The sequence below is a fragment of the Kogia breviceps genome, chromosome 3, assembly GCF_026419965.1.
Source record: "Kogia breviceps isolate mKogBre1 chromosome 3, mKogBre1 haplotype 1, whole genome shotgun sequence".
Classification (NCBI taxonomy): Eukaryota; Metazoa; Chordata; class Mammalia; order Artiodactyla; family Physeteridae; genus Kogia; species Kogia breviceps.
Window position 1 is genome coordinate 106,859,314 of NC_081312.1, and position 16,508 is coordinate 106,875,821.

At 39.2% G+C, this 16,508-nt stretch overlaps 1 protein-coding gene across 1 annotated transcript; it reads right to left on the reverse strand.

Moving 5' to 3' along the window:
* Positions 1–14,540: 14,540 nt before the first annotated feature.
* Positions 14,541–16,229, reverse strand: NDN (necdin, MAGE family member). The gene has a single exon (XM_059056034.2). It carries the CDS (start codon positions 16,087–16,089, stop codon positions 15,112–15,114), a length of 978 nt encoding a protein of 325 aa, XP_058912017.1. The 5' UTR covers positions 16,090–16,229; the 3' UTR covers positions 14,541–15,111.
* Positions 16,230–16,508: the final 279 nt, after the last annotated feature.

A 16,508-nucleotide genomic window follows, 5' to 3' on the forward strand; every position in this document is an offset into this window, starting at 1 on the left:
CTAGTATTCAGAAATCTAATTGGTTGTGTGTGTTGACCTTTTATCTTGTGACTTTACTAAACTCACTTATTAGTTCTGGAAGTTTTTTGTTTTTATTTTTTGTATTTTTTTTCCTAGGTAGTCAATCATGTAACCTGGAAATAGAGGCAGCTTTATTTCTTCATTGTCATTATGTAAACATGTATTTCCTTTCCTCGTCCTATTGAACTGCTGAGGAAGTTAACTCCCAATGTGAAAAGGAGTGGTAAGAGAGCCTACTCGTCCCAATCTTCAAGGGAAGCATTCAGTCTTCCACCATTAAACGTTATGTAACGTTAACTGTAGCCTGTTTTTTGTTTGTTTGTTTGTTTGTTTATGGTCCTTATCAGGTTGATGATTTCTCTTCTATACCTAGTTTGCTAAGAATTTTTATCATGAATGGGAGTTGAATTTTGTCAAATACTTTTTCTGCATGAGTTGATATGAAAATGTGATTTTTATTCTAAAGACTATGAATATGGTGCATTAAGATGATTGATTTTTTAATAATGAAGCAACTTTGCATTCCTAGAATAAATAAACTTCGTAGTAGAATATTATTCTTCTTTCATATTGATACATTAAATTTGCTAATATCTACCAGAGGCAGCCATGACAGCCACTCCTGGAAAACCTCAGTCTTCTGCATCCTCTAGGACACTTCCAGGACTATATTTCTCTCTTTTCACTTACTTTCTGTCTTAAATTTTTACTTCCCTTGCCACTCCTTTGAGAAAATAGAGCACCACAAACTTCCTGTCACATACACAAAAGTGCATACATCTAATCAGTCATTTTACCCTTCTGTCTTGTCCCTATAGAGAATGTATAACTGACTTTGTTTAAGGCTCGATCTCACCACACCCTCAACACTGGTTTCTTTCCAATGGCAGTGGAATATATTCGAGTTGTTGACCCTGACATGCTCAATTCTTTGTTTAAATCAATTTTTAAAAACTGAAGTATAGTTGATTTACAATGTGTTAATTTCTGCTATACAGCAAAGTGATTCATTTATATATATGTGTATATATATTTATATATATATATACACACATTCTTTTAAAAATATTCTTTTTCATTATGGTTTATCATAGGATGTTGAATATAGTTCTCTGTTATATACAGTAGGACCTTGTTGTTCATCCATTCTATATATAAAAACTTACATCTGCTAACCCCCACCTTTCACTCCATCCCTTCGCCAAACCCTCCCCCTTGGCAATCACAAGTCTGTTTCTACATGTCCATGCTTCTGTTTCTGTTTCATAGATAGGTTCCTTTGTGTCATATTTTACATTCCACATATAAGTGATATCATATGAAATTTGTCTTTCTCTTTCTGCTTACTTCACTTAGTATGATAACCTCTAGTTGCATTCATGTTGCTGCAAATGGCTTTATTTAATTTATTATATATATATAGTTTTAATTTATCTTATATATAAGATGTGATATATATATTTAATTTATTTAATTTATTATATATAGATTTAATTTATCTTATATATAAGATGTGATATATATATATATATATATATATATATATATATATATATATATATATATATATCACGTCTTCTTTATCCATTTAGGTTGTTTCCATGTCTTGGGTATTGTAAATAGTGCTGCTATGAACATAGGGGTGCATGTATACTTTTGAATTATAGTTTTGTCTGGATATATGCCCAGGAGTGGGATTGCTGGATCATATGGTAGTTCTATTTTTAGTTTTCTGAGGAAGTTCCATACTGTTTTCCACAGTGGCTGCGCCAACTTACATTCCCACCAACAGTGTATGAGAGTTCCCTTTTCTCCACATCCCCTCCACTGACATGCTCAATTCTTAGGTCACTGAAGTTTGTCTTCTGTTAAAACTTATTCCATTGAAATTACTCTTAATTAGAGGAAAATGATCTATTTATTAGTAACTTCAGTGCACATTATTTTAGTACTTCACAGCTCAACTAAATTTAACACTACTTTCATCTTCTCCTTCCCTTGGCATGTATAAAACCATAGATTTTAGGTTTTACTTTATTCCTAATTTCTGTCCACTGTCTGTTTATATTCTTTGAGAGCTCTGCCTCTGCTTGTCCATTCAATATTTGTTCTCTGCAATGCTCCATCCTGCATCTCTTCCCCTTCATTTTCCAAGTTTCCCAAACTCCTTTGCCTTTAGGAAGTAGAACAGTAAAGATGCTTGAGGATATCTAGTGCTCATGTCTGAGTGACCTGAGTTGTGGATGCCCTGCCTTAACTGCTGGGGCATAGCACATGTTACCTTTCCAAGCCCATGCATTCTCCCTAAGCAATATCATTCACTCCCATTCATGGGTTCATGTAATCTTAATCTACATCTTAATTTTTTTCTCTTAGGAATTTCTCCCCAGTCAAATGGACGTCTCTGCTTAGATGTCTCACATTCACATCAAACTCAACATGTCTAAAGCTGAACTCAGCATCTTTCTACATAAACCTGCTTTTTCTTTGCTCCCAAATACCCAAGAGTAGGTATTACTCAAACAGAAACTTGGCCATACTCTTTGACTCTTCCCTGTCCTTATTCCTAGCATCTAATCAATCACCAGTTCCTGTCAACTTTATCTCCAAATATTGATCATTTTTTCCCATTAATCTTCATTACTCATTCCCTAGTTAAGGTCACCTTTATCTCTCACCTGAGCTAATGCATACCACACTATATGTCTCTGAACTTAATCCTCATTATCTTATCTTTAATCATCATTGGTCCTACTAATGTAACATCCCCCCCACACACACACACTCAAATGCTTATGGTATCTCAGCAGCATTTGACACCACTGGCCAATTCCTCCAGCTCAGAATGCTTTTATTTTAATTTTTATAATCCAATATTCTTTTGGTTTATTTTTCTGTCTCTCAGTTAATTACTCTTTGGAGTCACTTCACCAGATCTTCCTTCAATACTAGACATGGAAACGTTTCGGTTTCCCAGAATACAATCATGGACACACACTTCTCTTTACCCTTTACACTTTCTCTCTGGATAAATACATTGCTTCAATGAAGGGCAATGATTCATTCTCTTAAGTGAGGCATCTTTATTAATTGTCTACTGCATATTTTTCTTAAGATATTTCCTAGAGTCCGACTATGTAAACTCTTTATGACTTTTGCCCAAAACCAGTTCTTTCCCCCCTCTTCCTTAACTCATTAAATCACACTCCCATTCACTCTTGAAAAAATATCTGCAACACCATGTCCAAAAATGAACCACACTCCATCTTCTTGTACATCAAACTCATCTCCTAATGGAGATCCTTTTTGACCCTCACTCCTCTCAAGTCATTCTGAATATAGTAGCGTAGTATTTTATTTATTTTTTTGGGGGGGATACAAATACGATTTATTATAAATTTGATTCAAGTTTTCTAAGCAAGGTGCTATTTCTTTTTGTCTTTTTTTGAATTTTATTTTATTTATTTCTTATGCAGCCAGTTCGAATTAGTTATCAATTTTATACATATTAGTGTATATATGTCAATCTCAATCTCCTAATTCATCCCACCACCACCACCACCCCCGTCGCTTTACCCCATTGGAGTCCATACGTCTGTTCTCTACATCTGTGTCTCTATTTCTGCCCTGGAAACTGGTTCATCTGTACCAGTTTTCTAGGTTCCACGTATGTGTGTAAATATATGATATTTGTTTTTCTTTTTCTGGCTTACTTCACTCTGTATGACAGTCTCTAGATTCATCCACGTCTCTACAAATGACCCAATTTCATTCCATCTTATGGCCGAGTAATATTCCATTGTATATATGTACCACTTCTGCTTTATCCATTCACATGTTGATGGGCATTTAGGTGGCTTCCATGACCTGGCTATTGTAAATAGTGCTGCAATGAAGATCAGGGTGCATATGTCTTTTTGAATTATGGTTTTCTCTGGGTATATGCCCAGTAGTGGGATTGCTGGGTCATATGTTAATTCGATTTTTAGTATTTTAAGGAACCTCCATACTGTTCTCCATAGTGGCTGTATCAATGTACATTCCCGCCAACAGTGCAAGAGAGTCCCCTTTTCTCCACACCCTCTCCAGCATTTGTTGTTTGTAGATTTTCTGATGATGCCCATTCTAACTGGTGTGAACTGATACCTCATTGTAGTTTTGATTTGTATTTTCTCTAATAATTAGTGATGTTGAGCAGTTTTTCATGTGCCTCTTGGCCATCTGTATGTCTTCTTTGGAGAAATGTCTATTTAAGTCCTCTGCCCATTTTTGGATTGGGTTATTTGTTTTCTTAATATTGAGCTGCATGAGCTGTTTATATATTTTGGGATTAATCCTTTGTCTGTTGAATTGTTTGCAAATATTTTCTCTTATTCTGAGGATTGTCTTTTTGTCTTGTTTTTGGTATCCTTTGCTGTGCAAAAGTTTTTAAGTTTCATTAGGTCCCATTTGTTTATTTTTGCTTTTATTTCCATTTCTCTAGGAGGTGGGTCATAAAGGACCTTGCTGTTATTTATGTCATAGAGTGTTCTATGTTTTCTTCTAAGAGTTAGATAGTGTCTGGTCTTACATTTAGGTCTTTAATCCATTTAGAGTTTATTTTTGTGAAAGGTGTTAGGGAGTGTTCTAATTTCATACTTTTAGATGTACCTGTTCAGTTTTCCCAGCACCACTTATTGAAGAGGCTGTCTTTTCTCCACTGGATATTCATGCCTCCTTTATCAAGGATAAGTTGACCTTATGTGCATGGGTTTATCTCTGGGCTTTCTATCCTGTTTCATTGATCTATATTTCTATTTTTTGTGCCAGTACCATATTGTCTTGATTACTGTAGCTTTGTAGTATAATCTGAAGTCAGGGAGTCTGATTCCTCCAGCTCCGTTTTTTTCCCTCAAGATTGCTTTGACTATTCGGAGTCTTTTGTGTCTCCATACAAATTTTAAGATATTTTGTTCTAGTTCTGTAAAAAATGCCATTGGTAATTTGATAGGTATGGCATTGAATCTGTAGATTGCTTTGGGTAGTATAGTCTTTTTCACAATATTGATTCTTCCAATCCAAGAATATAGTATATCTCTCCATGTGTTTTTATCATGTTTAATTTCTTTCATCAGTGTCTTATAGTTTTCTGCATACAGGTCTTTTGTCTCCCTAGGTAGGTTTATTCCTAGGTATTTTATTCTTTTTGTCGCAATGGTAAATGGGAGTGTCTCCTTAATTTCTCTTTCAGATTTTTCATCAGTGTATAGGAATGCAAGAGATTTCTGTGTATTAATTTTGTATCCTACAACTTTACCAAATTCATTGATTATCTCTAGTAGTTTTCTGGTAGCATCTTTAGGATTTTCTCTATATAGTATCATGTCATCTGCAAACAGTGACAGTTTTACTTCTTCCTTTCCAATTTTTATTCCGTTTATTTCTTTTTCCTTTCTTATTCCCATGGTTAGGACTTCCAAAACTATGTTGAATAATAGTGGTGTGAGTGGATATCCTTGTCTTCTTCCTGATGTTAGAGGAAATGTTTTCAGTTTCTCACCATTGAGAATGGTGTTTGCTGTGGGTTTGTCGTATATGACCTTTATTATGTTTATATAGGTTCCCTCTCTGCTCACCTTCTCAAGAGATTTTATCATAAAGTGTGTTGAATTTTGTCAAAAGCTTTTTCTGCATCTATTGATATGATCATATGGATTTTATTCTTCAATTTTTTAATATGGTGTATCACCTTGTTTGATTTGCATATATTAAAGAATCCTTGCATCCCTGGGATAAATCCCACATGATCATGGTGTATGATCCTTTTAATGTGCTGTTGGATTCTGTTTGCTAGTATTTTGTTGAGGATTTTTGCAACTATATTCATCAGTGATATGGGTCTATAATTTTCTTTCTTTGTAGTATCTTTGTCTGGTTTTGCTATCAGGGTGATGGTGGCCTCATAGAAGGAGTTTGGGAGTATTCCTTCCTCTGCAACTTTTTGGAAGAAGTTGAAAAGAATATGTGTTAGCTTTTCTCTAAATGTTTGAGAGAATTCACCTGTGAAGCCTTCTGGTCCTGGAGTTTTGTTTGTTGGAAGATTTTTTTTTTTTTTTTTTTTTTTGGAAGATTTTTAATAACAGTTTCAATTTCATTAGTTGTGATTGGTCTGTTCGTATTTCCTATTCTTCCTGGTTCAGTCTTGGAAGGTTATACCTTTCTAAGAATTTGTCCATTTCTTCCAGGTTGCCCATTTTATTGGCATAAAATTACTTGTAGTAGTCTCTTAGGATGCTTTGTATTTCTGCACTGTCTGTTGTAACTTCTACTTTTTCATTTCCAATTTTATTGATTTGAGTCCTCTCCCTCTTTTTCTTGATGGGTCTGGCTAATGGTTTATCAATTTTGTTTTATCTTCTCAAAGAACCAGCTTTTAGTTTTGTTGATCTTTGCTATTGTTTTCTTTATTTCTATTTCATTTATTTCTCCTCTGATCTTTATGATTTCTTTTCTTCTGCTAACTTTGGGCTTTGTTTGTTCTTCTTTTTCTAGTTCCTTTGGGTGTAAGGTTGGATTGTTTATTTGAGATTTTTCTTTTCTCTTGAGGTAGATTGTATTGCTATAAACTTCCCTCTTTGAACTACTTTTGCTGCATATCATAGGTTTTGGATTGTCGTGTTTTCATTGTTATTTGTCTCTGGGTGATTTTTCATTTCCTCTTTGATTTCTTCAGTGATCTCTTGGTTATTTAGTAACGTAGTGTTTAGCTTCCATGTGTTTGTGTTTTTTACGTTTCTTTCTTGGTAATTCATGTCTAATTTCATAGCATTGTGGTCAGAAAAGATGCTTGATATTATTCCAATTTCCTTAAATTTACTGAGGCTTGATTTGTGACCCAAGTTGTGATCTATTCTGGAGACTGTTCCATGCACACTTGAGGAAAAATTGTAATCTGCTGTTTTTGGATGGAATGCCCTAAAAATATCAATTAAATATATCTGGTCTATTGTGTCATTTAAAGTTTGTGTTTCCTTATTAATGTTCTGTTTGGATGATCTGTCCATTGGTGTAAGTGATGTGTTAAAGTTCCCCACTATTATTGTGTTACTGTCGATTTCCTCTTTCAGAGCTGTTAGCAAGTTCCTTATGTATTGAGGTGCTCCTATGTTGGGTGCATATATATTTATAATTGTTATATCTTCTTCTTGGATTGATCCCTTGATCATTATGTTGTGTCCTTCCTTGTCTCTTATAACATTCTTTATTTTAAAGTCTATTTTATCTGATATGAGTAATGCTACTCCAGCTTTCTTTTGATTTCCATTTGCATGGAATATCTTTTTCCATCCCCTCACTGAAGTGGGTTTCTCATAGACAGCATATATATGAGTCTTGTGTTTGTATTCATTCAGCAAGCCTGTGTCTCTTGGTTGGAGCATTTAATAATTTCACATTTAAGGTAATTATCTATATGTATGTTACTATTACCATTTTCTTAATTGTTTTTGGTTTATTTTTGTAGGTCCTTTTCTTCCTTTGTGTTTCCCACTTAGAGAAGTTCCTTTAGCATTTGGTGTAGAGCTGATTTGGTGGTGCTGAATTCTCTTAGCTTTTGCTTGTCTGTAAAACTTTTGAGCTTTCCATCAAATATGAATGAGATCCTTGCCGGGTAGAGTAATCTTGTTTGTATAATAGAGTATTATTTTTAAAACATAATTTAAATCAGTCCCAAACTGTTTAGTGATTTCTATTTACTCTTTAATACAATTTGCCTGTAAATTCTGGCCTGTTGCCCCACACTCTCCTAATGATCTGCCCTTTTTTACCCTCTAGAATGCATTACCATTATTAGCATGATTTCTTTTCTTTACTTTTTTTTTTTTTTTTTGCGTTATGCGGGCCTCTCACTGCTGTGCCCTCTCCTGTTGCGGAGCACAGGCTCCGGACACGCAGGCTCAGTGGCCATGGCTCACAGGCCCAGCAGCTCCGTGGCATGTGGGATCCTCCTGTACTGGGACACAAACCCGTGTCCCCTGCATTGGCAGGCGGACTTTCAACCACTGCCCCACCAGGGAAGCCCAGCATGATTTCTTAATCAAATGACAACACTGACTTAAAAATAAACTGACTTTAAAAAATTAAATATGCCATACCTTCTTTATCCATTAATATATAAATAAATGAAACCTACATATATACACAACTGAATATTATTCATTCATGATAAGGAAAGGAAGCCTGTCATTTGCAACAACATGGATGTAACCTGATGGCATTAGGTTAAGTGAAATAAGTCAGGTAGAGAAAGACCAATATTGTTTGATATGTCTTATATGTAGAATCTAATGAAGAGCCAAACTCATAGAGACAGAATAGTGTGGTTGTTACCAGGGGCTGGGGTAGAAGTAAGGGTGATGGGTAGATGTTGGTCAAAGTGTACAGACTTCCAATTATAAGATGAATAAGTTCTGTGGGTCTAATGCATAGCATGTTCTCACCACAAAGAATATGATAATTATGTGATATGCTTGAGTGGTTAGCTAACATTTTGGTGGTGATCATTTTGCAATCTATAAATGTATCAAATCAACACATCGTACACCTTAAACTTACACAATGCTGGTCAATTATATCTCAGTAAATCTGCTAAAAAAAGAAATACAGAGATAAGTAGGTGGCTATTGATAATTGTTCAGTGGTTTGTAGGTGTAAAGCTCAACATCTCTGTGATTTGCCTCTTTTCATTCTTGTCATCACAGGATGTGCAATAGCTCCTGATATTCCTTCTATGTTCTTAGAAGGAGTAAAATGTTGTGGGAAGAAAAAGCTTAGGTATTTCTTCTCTGTCTTAACTGGAACATCTCTGACAGGCTGAGATATCACATACTCAGCTTGTGCTGTCTCCATTAGAGACAAACCAGAATAGTGTTGGGGGTTGCTTGTTGCCCAGCTCATTTGTAATACTGTGTCTTGTAGTAAAGGAAACCAGAAAATCCACTTAATTAACTCTGGGACATCATATATGCTTGTTCTCTCTGCTGTTTGCTAGATGTCTCCTAATCCTTCCAGTATCCACTGAAATGTCACCTTTTCAGAAAACTCTTTCCTGAGCTGACTCTTTTCCTTTATCTCAGTTAATCTCCTCCACCATTCTTTATCATTCTAACCAAGTCATTTATCTAATTATCTTATCCAAATGTGTGATTTGTATTTAATGGTTCATTTGTTTGTTTACCTTTTTATTGTGCTGTATCTGCACTGTGAGTCTCAGTAAACTCCTTGAGCCCAGGGGCCCTTTATGTCTAATTCACTAATGTGTACACAGAACCCAGCACAAGGTAGCCTTATAGTTGAAGTTCAACAAAAAAATATTATATATACATGTAATATTATATATACTATTATAGTAGTATATATAATATATATATTAATAAATATTATAAATATATATAGGTTGCTAATAACGGGACACATGAAACCCTTTAGACATTGAAAAATGCATAATATATTTAAGGGCTCCAAACCCCTTGGTAGGTGAAACAAAGAATAATGGGATAAATTAAGAGATAAAGAGGGATGTTTTAGACCCCTGATTAGCAATCAGAAGAAAAGAAAAAGGAATATACGTACTCAGAAGAAGGCCTGCTTTTAGAACAGTTACTTCTAAGGCTGTTGGGCTGTCATAGGATTAAAATTACTCACATATTCAGGGCACTGAATGCATCTTCAGCACGGTATTTTTCTTCTCTTTATCCGATGTTCTAGCCTCTAGCCCATTCTGAAATTTATTTCCCATATTCTTTTTAGTATAATTTCAGAAACTTTATAGTCTCACATGCTTGTGTATTTGTTCACACAACTGTTTCTCCACACAGATCTACCTTTCCCAAACCACTTTCACATTGCTAATTCTTTCTCATCCTATAGACGTATATTTTTATGTCACTCCTCTTGGAAAGTCCAAGTTGGATGCACTGGTTTGAGCTCTTTAGCCTCCATACTTCTCCTGGAGTGGCATTCACTGCACTGAAGTGTAATTCTTATTATTCATCTCCTTATTTCAATGCACTGAAAGCTCTGTGAGCACAAAACAATGTCTAGTCTGTTCGCTATTGCATCCCTGACTCCTAACACTGCAAATGCAACATATTAGGTGCTCAATACACACTACAAATTAGTGCATAAAATAAGAAAGCATGTACAGTCGACTTGAACCATACAGTTTTGAACTGAGTGGGTCCACTTACAGGCAGATTTTTTAATCAATAGATGCTTACTACAGGATCTGTGGTTGGTTGACTGCATGAATGGGGAACCAGGGATATGGAGAGTGACAGTAAACTTATTCTCAAATGGACTGTGGCTGGGTCAGCAGCCCTAATGCCCTAACATACCCACCCCTAGTTGTTGAGGGGTCGACAGTAGTTATTCATACAGTTCTAGCAGAGCATCAGATGCCAATTTCTAATCACCCTTGCTAGTACAGGGTGTTGGCTTTTATTACATCTTTGATCAATTAGCATACAAAAAGTATCTTGATTTAACAATGTGTGGTTGGATTCTTTTTTTCTTTCATTTTTTCACTTGTTATTTGTGTCATGTTTGGAGCACTAACCTGTTTGTGTCCTTGGCTCATTTACCTAGTAATAAATTATTTATTTGCCCTTTCTCCTTAAAAACAAACAAGCAAAACTTTATACCTGTAAGAATAGAATGTCTATCATCAAAAAGATAAGAAATATTAAACATTGGGGGGATGTGGAGAAAAGGGAACCCTCCTACAGCTGTTGGTGGGAATGCAAATTGATGCAGTTACTATGAAAACAGCATGGAAGTTCCTCCAAAAATTCAAAATGGAACTGCCATGTGATCCAGCAATTTCACTTCTGGGCATTTATCTGAAAGGAAATAAATTGCTATCTCAAAAAGCTATCTACAACATCATGTTCATTGCAGCATAATTTTACAACAGTCAAGACATGGAAGCAACCTAAATGTCCATGGCAGATGAATGGATTAAAAAAATGTGCGTGATATTCCACATAAAATGGAATATTATTCAGCCATAAAAAGGAAATTCTGCCATTTGTGACAACACGAATAAAATTTGAGGGCATTATGCTAAGTGAAATAAATCAGACATAGAAAGATGGATACTAAATGATCTCACTTGTAAGTGGAATCTAAAACAAACAAACAAAAAACAGAACTCATAGATACTGAGAACAGATTGGTGGTTGCCGGAGGCAGGGGCTGGGTGGTGGGTGAAATGGGCAAAGGTCGTCAAAAGGTGCAAATTTCCAGTTAAGATGAATAAGTCCTGGAGATGTAAAGTGTATATGATGACTATAGTTAACAATATTGTATTGCATATTTGAAAGTTGCAAAGAGAGTAGATCTTAAAAGTTCTCATCATAGGAAAAAATATTGTAACAATGTGAGGTGATGAATCTTCACTAAACTTACTGTGGTAATCCATATATCAAATCATTGCATTACACAGCTAAAACCAATACAATGGTATAAGGCAATTATATCTCAGTAAAAATAAAATAAAACCTGATACATATTTGCCCATTTTCTTGGTGTATTCACAAAACTAACTTGAAAAAAATTGTTTATACTAGTTTTCTGTATTTTTAAATTTTATTAATTTCAACTTGTCCATGTTTCCTCTACTTTAGAGTGGTTGGTCTTTATTTGCTATGCTTCCTTTTGTTTTTGTTATGTGGAAGAGTAGGTTTTTATAATATTTTGAATTTCTTAACTCATATAACAAATACTTTTCAAGCATGTACATATGCCACTCCCTAAATTAGGCATCAAGGAAATGGTGAAAATGACAGATACAGTTTTTGCCTTTAAGTATCTTACATCCCAGGAAGAGAAATACAAACTTATTTATAAACAGCATGAGTGAAGGTAATACTAGGAGAACACGGCTGTGCTTTCAAGGCCAGACAGCGTTCCCACTGGAAGTGATGCTCATGAGCTGGTCAGGTAAAACTCAAGTGGAGGGGGCCGTAGATGACTTTTCAAGTAGAGGAAATACTTCTGCATAAGAAGTTCATTTAAAACACATCTTCCTTTTTTCATAATGATACTACGAAAGTCATTTATTTTCCTCTCAGAATACATTATATGAGGTGGCATTATACTTTATATACTTTATATTCAGTTTATAAAGGTCTTTTTGCCCTCCATGACTTTAATTAAATGAAGTTAATTAAGTGAAATATGCATGTGGGTATTTGTAAAGAAGTGAGGTTCTGGTTGGCAAGACAGACAGAGAAAATGTCGGATGTTGTGGGGATTTAAGTACTCTTTCCCAGCCGCAGCCATCTGGGCTTCACTACACTGTCATCTCAGCTGGAACATCGAGGGTCTGCAGACCCCTTCCTGAATGACCTTTCTCGGCACCTTGTAGATGAACCTTTTGGAAAATATTTGACCAACACCCCCCCCAACCTTTCAATTGAGCCCAGCATGACAATCCAAGAGCGTTATTGGATGTTCCTTCCATGTGCCCCAAGCTGCTGTCCCTGCAGGACCAGGTGCCATGAATTAGCCCTGTTCCACATCTGGTAAGCCTTTCCCTCTGGGTCTGGCTGCCTCCAAGCCTGCATGGGAGGTGAGCAGCCCTGCCCGCATGACTTGTTGGGGTCAGCTTCTCATTTCTCATGATCCTGTCCTTCTTTCAAGATTTGGTCCTCTATAGCACAGGTGATGTGCCTGTGTCAGGGAGCTTGCGGAAGCTCTGGAGTGGTTCTCCCAGTCTCTCCTGGCAGAGAGGAAAGTAAATACAAACACTGAGAGGTGAGGGGACTGCCTGCCCAGTGACTTCTGGGTTTGATTAAAAAAGCGTTCAGGAGTTACAGTTGCTGCAAGCGGAATTAGGGCATTAGAGAAAGTGTCCAGTACCCAGCCTTGGCAGGGGAGACAGCTGTGGCCCTGTTCCAGAAATGAGACATCCTGGACATAATTTTACATTTAAAGGGACAGACTTGTTTTGATTCTGCAGGAAGTTCTGGGGTGAGAGGGAGGTAATTTTTTAAGTTCTAAAATGTCTGAGTTCACTGTGGCTCAGGGTAAGAAGTGGCACTGAAGCCAGGGCACAGCTGCCTGAGTTATTGCAGAAATGCCCCCTACCTGCCACAGGAGACTTCACAGGACGTCTACTAAAATGCATGGATTTCATCTAAGGACGTGTGAGGCTTCTTCAGCACTTTAGCACCTGCACCTGCCTGTTAAGTACTGTCATTTAGGTGATGAGAATCCTAGTTCCCAATTCAGATTGTAATTCCCTCACCCAAATATAACTCCCAGGTTACTTCTTTTCGAGGTGATGTGACCTATGTGTTCCCCTCATTTTCCAGCTTCCCCAGAAAAGGATCTGGCTTTAACCAAATGGTCTTTTCCAATGTCCTGAAGTTTGAAGGATTTTCAGTCTTATTAAAAGCCCATTTCTCTCTCTCCCCCTTGCAGGACTGAGAGTTTTATAATGAGATTTACCCCCAGGCACTGCCCCTCACCCCCTCCCTCTCCCCATCCCACTCTCCGAGGGATTGCTTAGCGCCCCACTGAAATTCCAGAGTTGCTGGGTTGCAGACACCCCGATAGGTGACCTTCCCACCCCAACCCCACCTCCCTCTCCCAGGTGTCCCATGTGTGTTCCTCCAGCACCACTGGTTAGAGACCGCTCCATCATCCCAGTCCTTCAGGGAAGACCATGTTTCAAATCTTGGTTTCACTGCCAAGCAGGAACATCACTTGCTTAGGTCCATTAATCTCTCCGAAATGAAGTTTCTTGATTTGTACAGTCAGAATTTGACTGCTTCCTCTAGAAGATTAATGTGAGGATTCATTAGAAAAATAAAACCCCTAGCCTTGTGTGAATGGGTTGGGGGGGTAGGGAGCTAAAAGTACAGATTCTAACAAGGAAGTTTTTTAAAGGCATAAACTAAAAGGCAGGAAGTAGGGGGGCAGCTGGAGGCAGGCAGGCAAAAGTATAGGCTCTGGACTCATTCAATCTGAGTCCAAACCCTAGCCTCTCCTCACACTAAGACTTTACGATCTAGGGAAAGTTAATTACCTTTGTTCCTGTATTTCCTCCACGGTGCAGATGTAATAAGTGCCTGCCTCACAAGGCTGTTGTGAGGATTAAATAAAAAGAGAAAATACACATAAAGGATTTAGTACAATGCCTCACTCTTTTAGTGCCCACAAAAACAGCTATTAGTTTTCATAAAATGTAGAAATGCAAGAGAGGAAATTACTCTAAATATTAACATTTATTATTTCTAAGTGAGGTGTTAGGACCCGTTTTTGGTTTTTATACTTTTCTCTATTTGTCAAAGTTCTGAAATGAACTTGTGAGTTCCATTTTGAAAATAAAACTATACACTTCACACATTTATGAGTCGTGATGAATAGTGATGTCCCCGCCCTATTAGATGAAATAGTGGTATCTGTACATTTTGTAATTCCCATTCTCAACCCATAATATTTTGTTAAAAAGATAAAGTACACTTTTCCATGAATGATTGTATCACAAGAATCTTTAATGTTTACTTTAAAGTTTACTCATGGTGGGGTTGTATCTGTGTTTAGTAAAGTGTGCCCACGTTGCGCCTGTTTCAGTCCACATCACCACACTCCACACGGATATTTCCTGTGCCCAGGGAGATCACAAAGACAAGGGTCGTGACTTTTCTCTTGGTTAGGCCAGCTTTTCTGGGGAGTTCTTCCAAACTCTCCAGGACCAGTCTACCCAATACACATCCTCCGTTCCATGTAAAAGAATAAGATGGAAAATGTCTCAATGTATTTCATAAGTTTAGCACGTCTCTGGTACAAAAAATTCAAGAAAGGTAGCACAAAAGCAAAAGCACCAACTGAGCTTACTTATAAACAAACATGCATGAATCCTACACTCTAATATTACTGAAATTAATACATCATTGCATTAAAAGGTATAAAAGCACTGTACTGAAAACTTAAACGTTACACGTGAAATACTGCACTGTAAATCCTGAATACTCTAATGTCCCACCCCCACCCCTCCACCACCCTGGTGAGGGGCAGAAACCATCCATCTGCCTCCAGACCTTTCTAGTCCTCGGAGACACTGTTGCGGGGGCAGTGGGCAGTGGGGTTGGCCTCCCGCAGGGCTCTGGCCTCTTCCAGTGCTTCCCTGTAGCGGGAAGGCCAGGCCTGGGGGTCTTTCTTAAAGACCCTGGCCAGGAACTCCATGATCTGCATCTTGGTGATTTCACGGCTGGCACGGGAGCCCCAGAAGAACTCGTACTCAGGGGGCTCGACGTGGGGGACGCGTTGGTACTTCAGGTAGTTCTGCTGGACGAACTCCTCGGTGATGAGCTTTCTCACGTCTCCGAAGGTGGAGTGCTTCTTCCAAGGCCTCAGCCCTAGGATGCGCAGCACGTTCCAGACAGCACTCTCTCGGGCGCCGCGACCCTTCACGTAGATGAGGCTCAGGATCATCAGCAGGAGGCCTGTCATCGGCATGCGGTTACTCAGAGCGACCCTGTCCAGCTCCTCGGGCTCCAGAGCTTTGACCAGCGAGAACTCCATGGTGTACAGGCTGGTCAGCCTCAGGTGCAGCCCGAACACCCGGGCGAGGATGAGGCTGGTGCGCCGGAGGATGCTTCTGCACCACTTCTTGTAACTGCCGATGACATCTTTCACCATGTCTGGGAACCAGATGATCATCCTCTTCTGGTCCTTGACCAGCACGTACCACATGAGCTCGTGCGCCTTCTGCACCAGCTGGGCCGGGGCCGGCGGCGCCGGGCCGGGCTGCGCTGCGCTCGGGGCCTGGTGGGCGCGGCCTTCCTCCGCGGCCTGCTGCAGGGCCTTCGGGTCTCCCTCTTCGCATGGGGCCTGGGGCGCCGGCGAGGCCAGAGGGGCGTCGGGCGGGCCTACGGGAGGGCTCTCCGGCCCTGGGAAGATCGCGGCCTGGGACGCGGGCAGAGAGGGTCCTCCGGGAACCCCGGGGCTGCTGTGCACCTCGGAGTTGGAGGCCTCGGCTGCAAAGTTGGGGTCGCACACATCCTTACTTTGTTCGGACATGTCTGCTCCGTCTGGCAAGGGCACGGCCGCTGAGTCCAGGAGCTCTTCGAGTCCGCGCTCCCTCCTCGGATTCCTAGAGAGGAAGTGCGCGTTGCTGCGCGCGGCGCCTTCCGCAGCGGCCGGGCAGGGCGGGGCGGCGGCGGGATGGGCCAGTGCGCCTGCGCGTCCGCGGGTGGCAGGCGGACAGGCGGGCGGGGCGCCTGGAGGGAGGGAGTTGGGGGTGGGGGGCAGTGAGGCCCCGAGGAGGGTAGAGGCTCCGCTAGAATATGGCATCAAGGATCACCAGCCCCACCCCAAGCGTCCTGTTGGGGCTAAGGTCTTGGGGAGGAGGGGGAGTAGATGGATGAGCACTGGACAAGGAGCAAGTTTAAGGGGAAAGATGGTAACTTAAGCTTAGGAGATGTTCAATTGGGTATATC

What these genes read in the sequence shown, in the direction of transcription:
- NDN (XM_059056034.2), bottom strand. Translation starts at nt 16,089, where the DNA reads ATGTCCGAACAAAGTAAGGATGTGTGCGACCCCAACTTTGCAGCCGAG.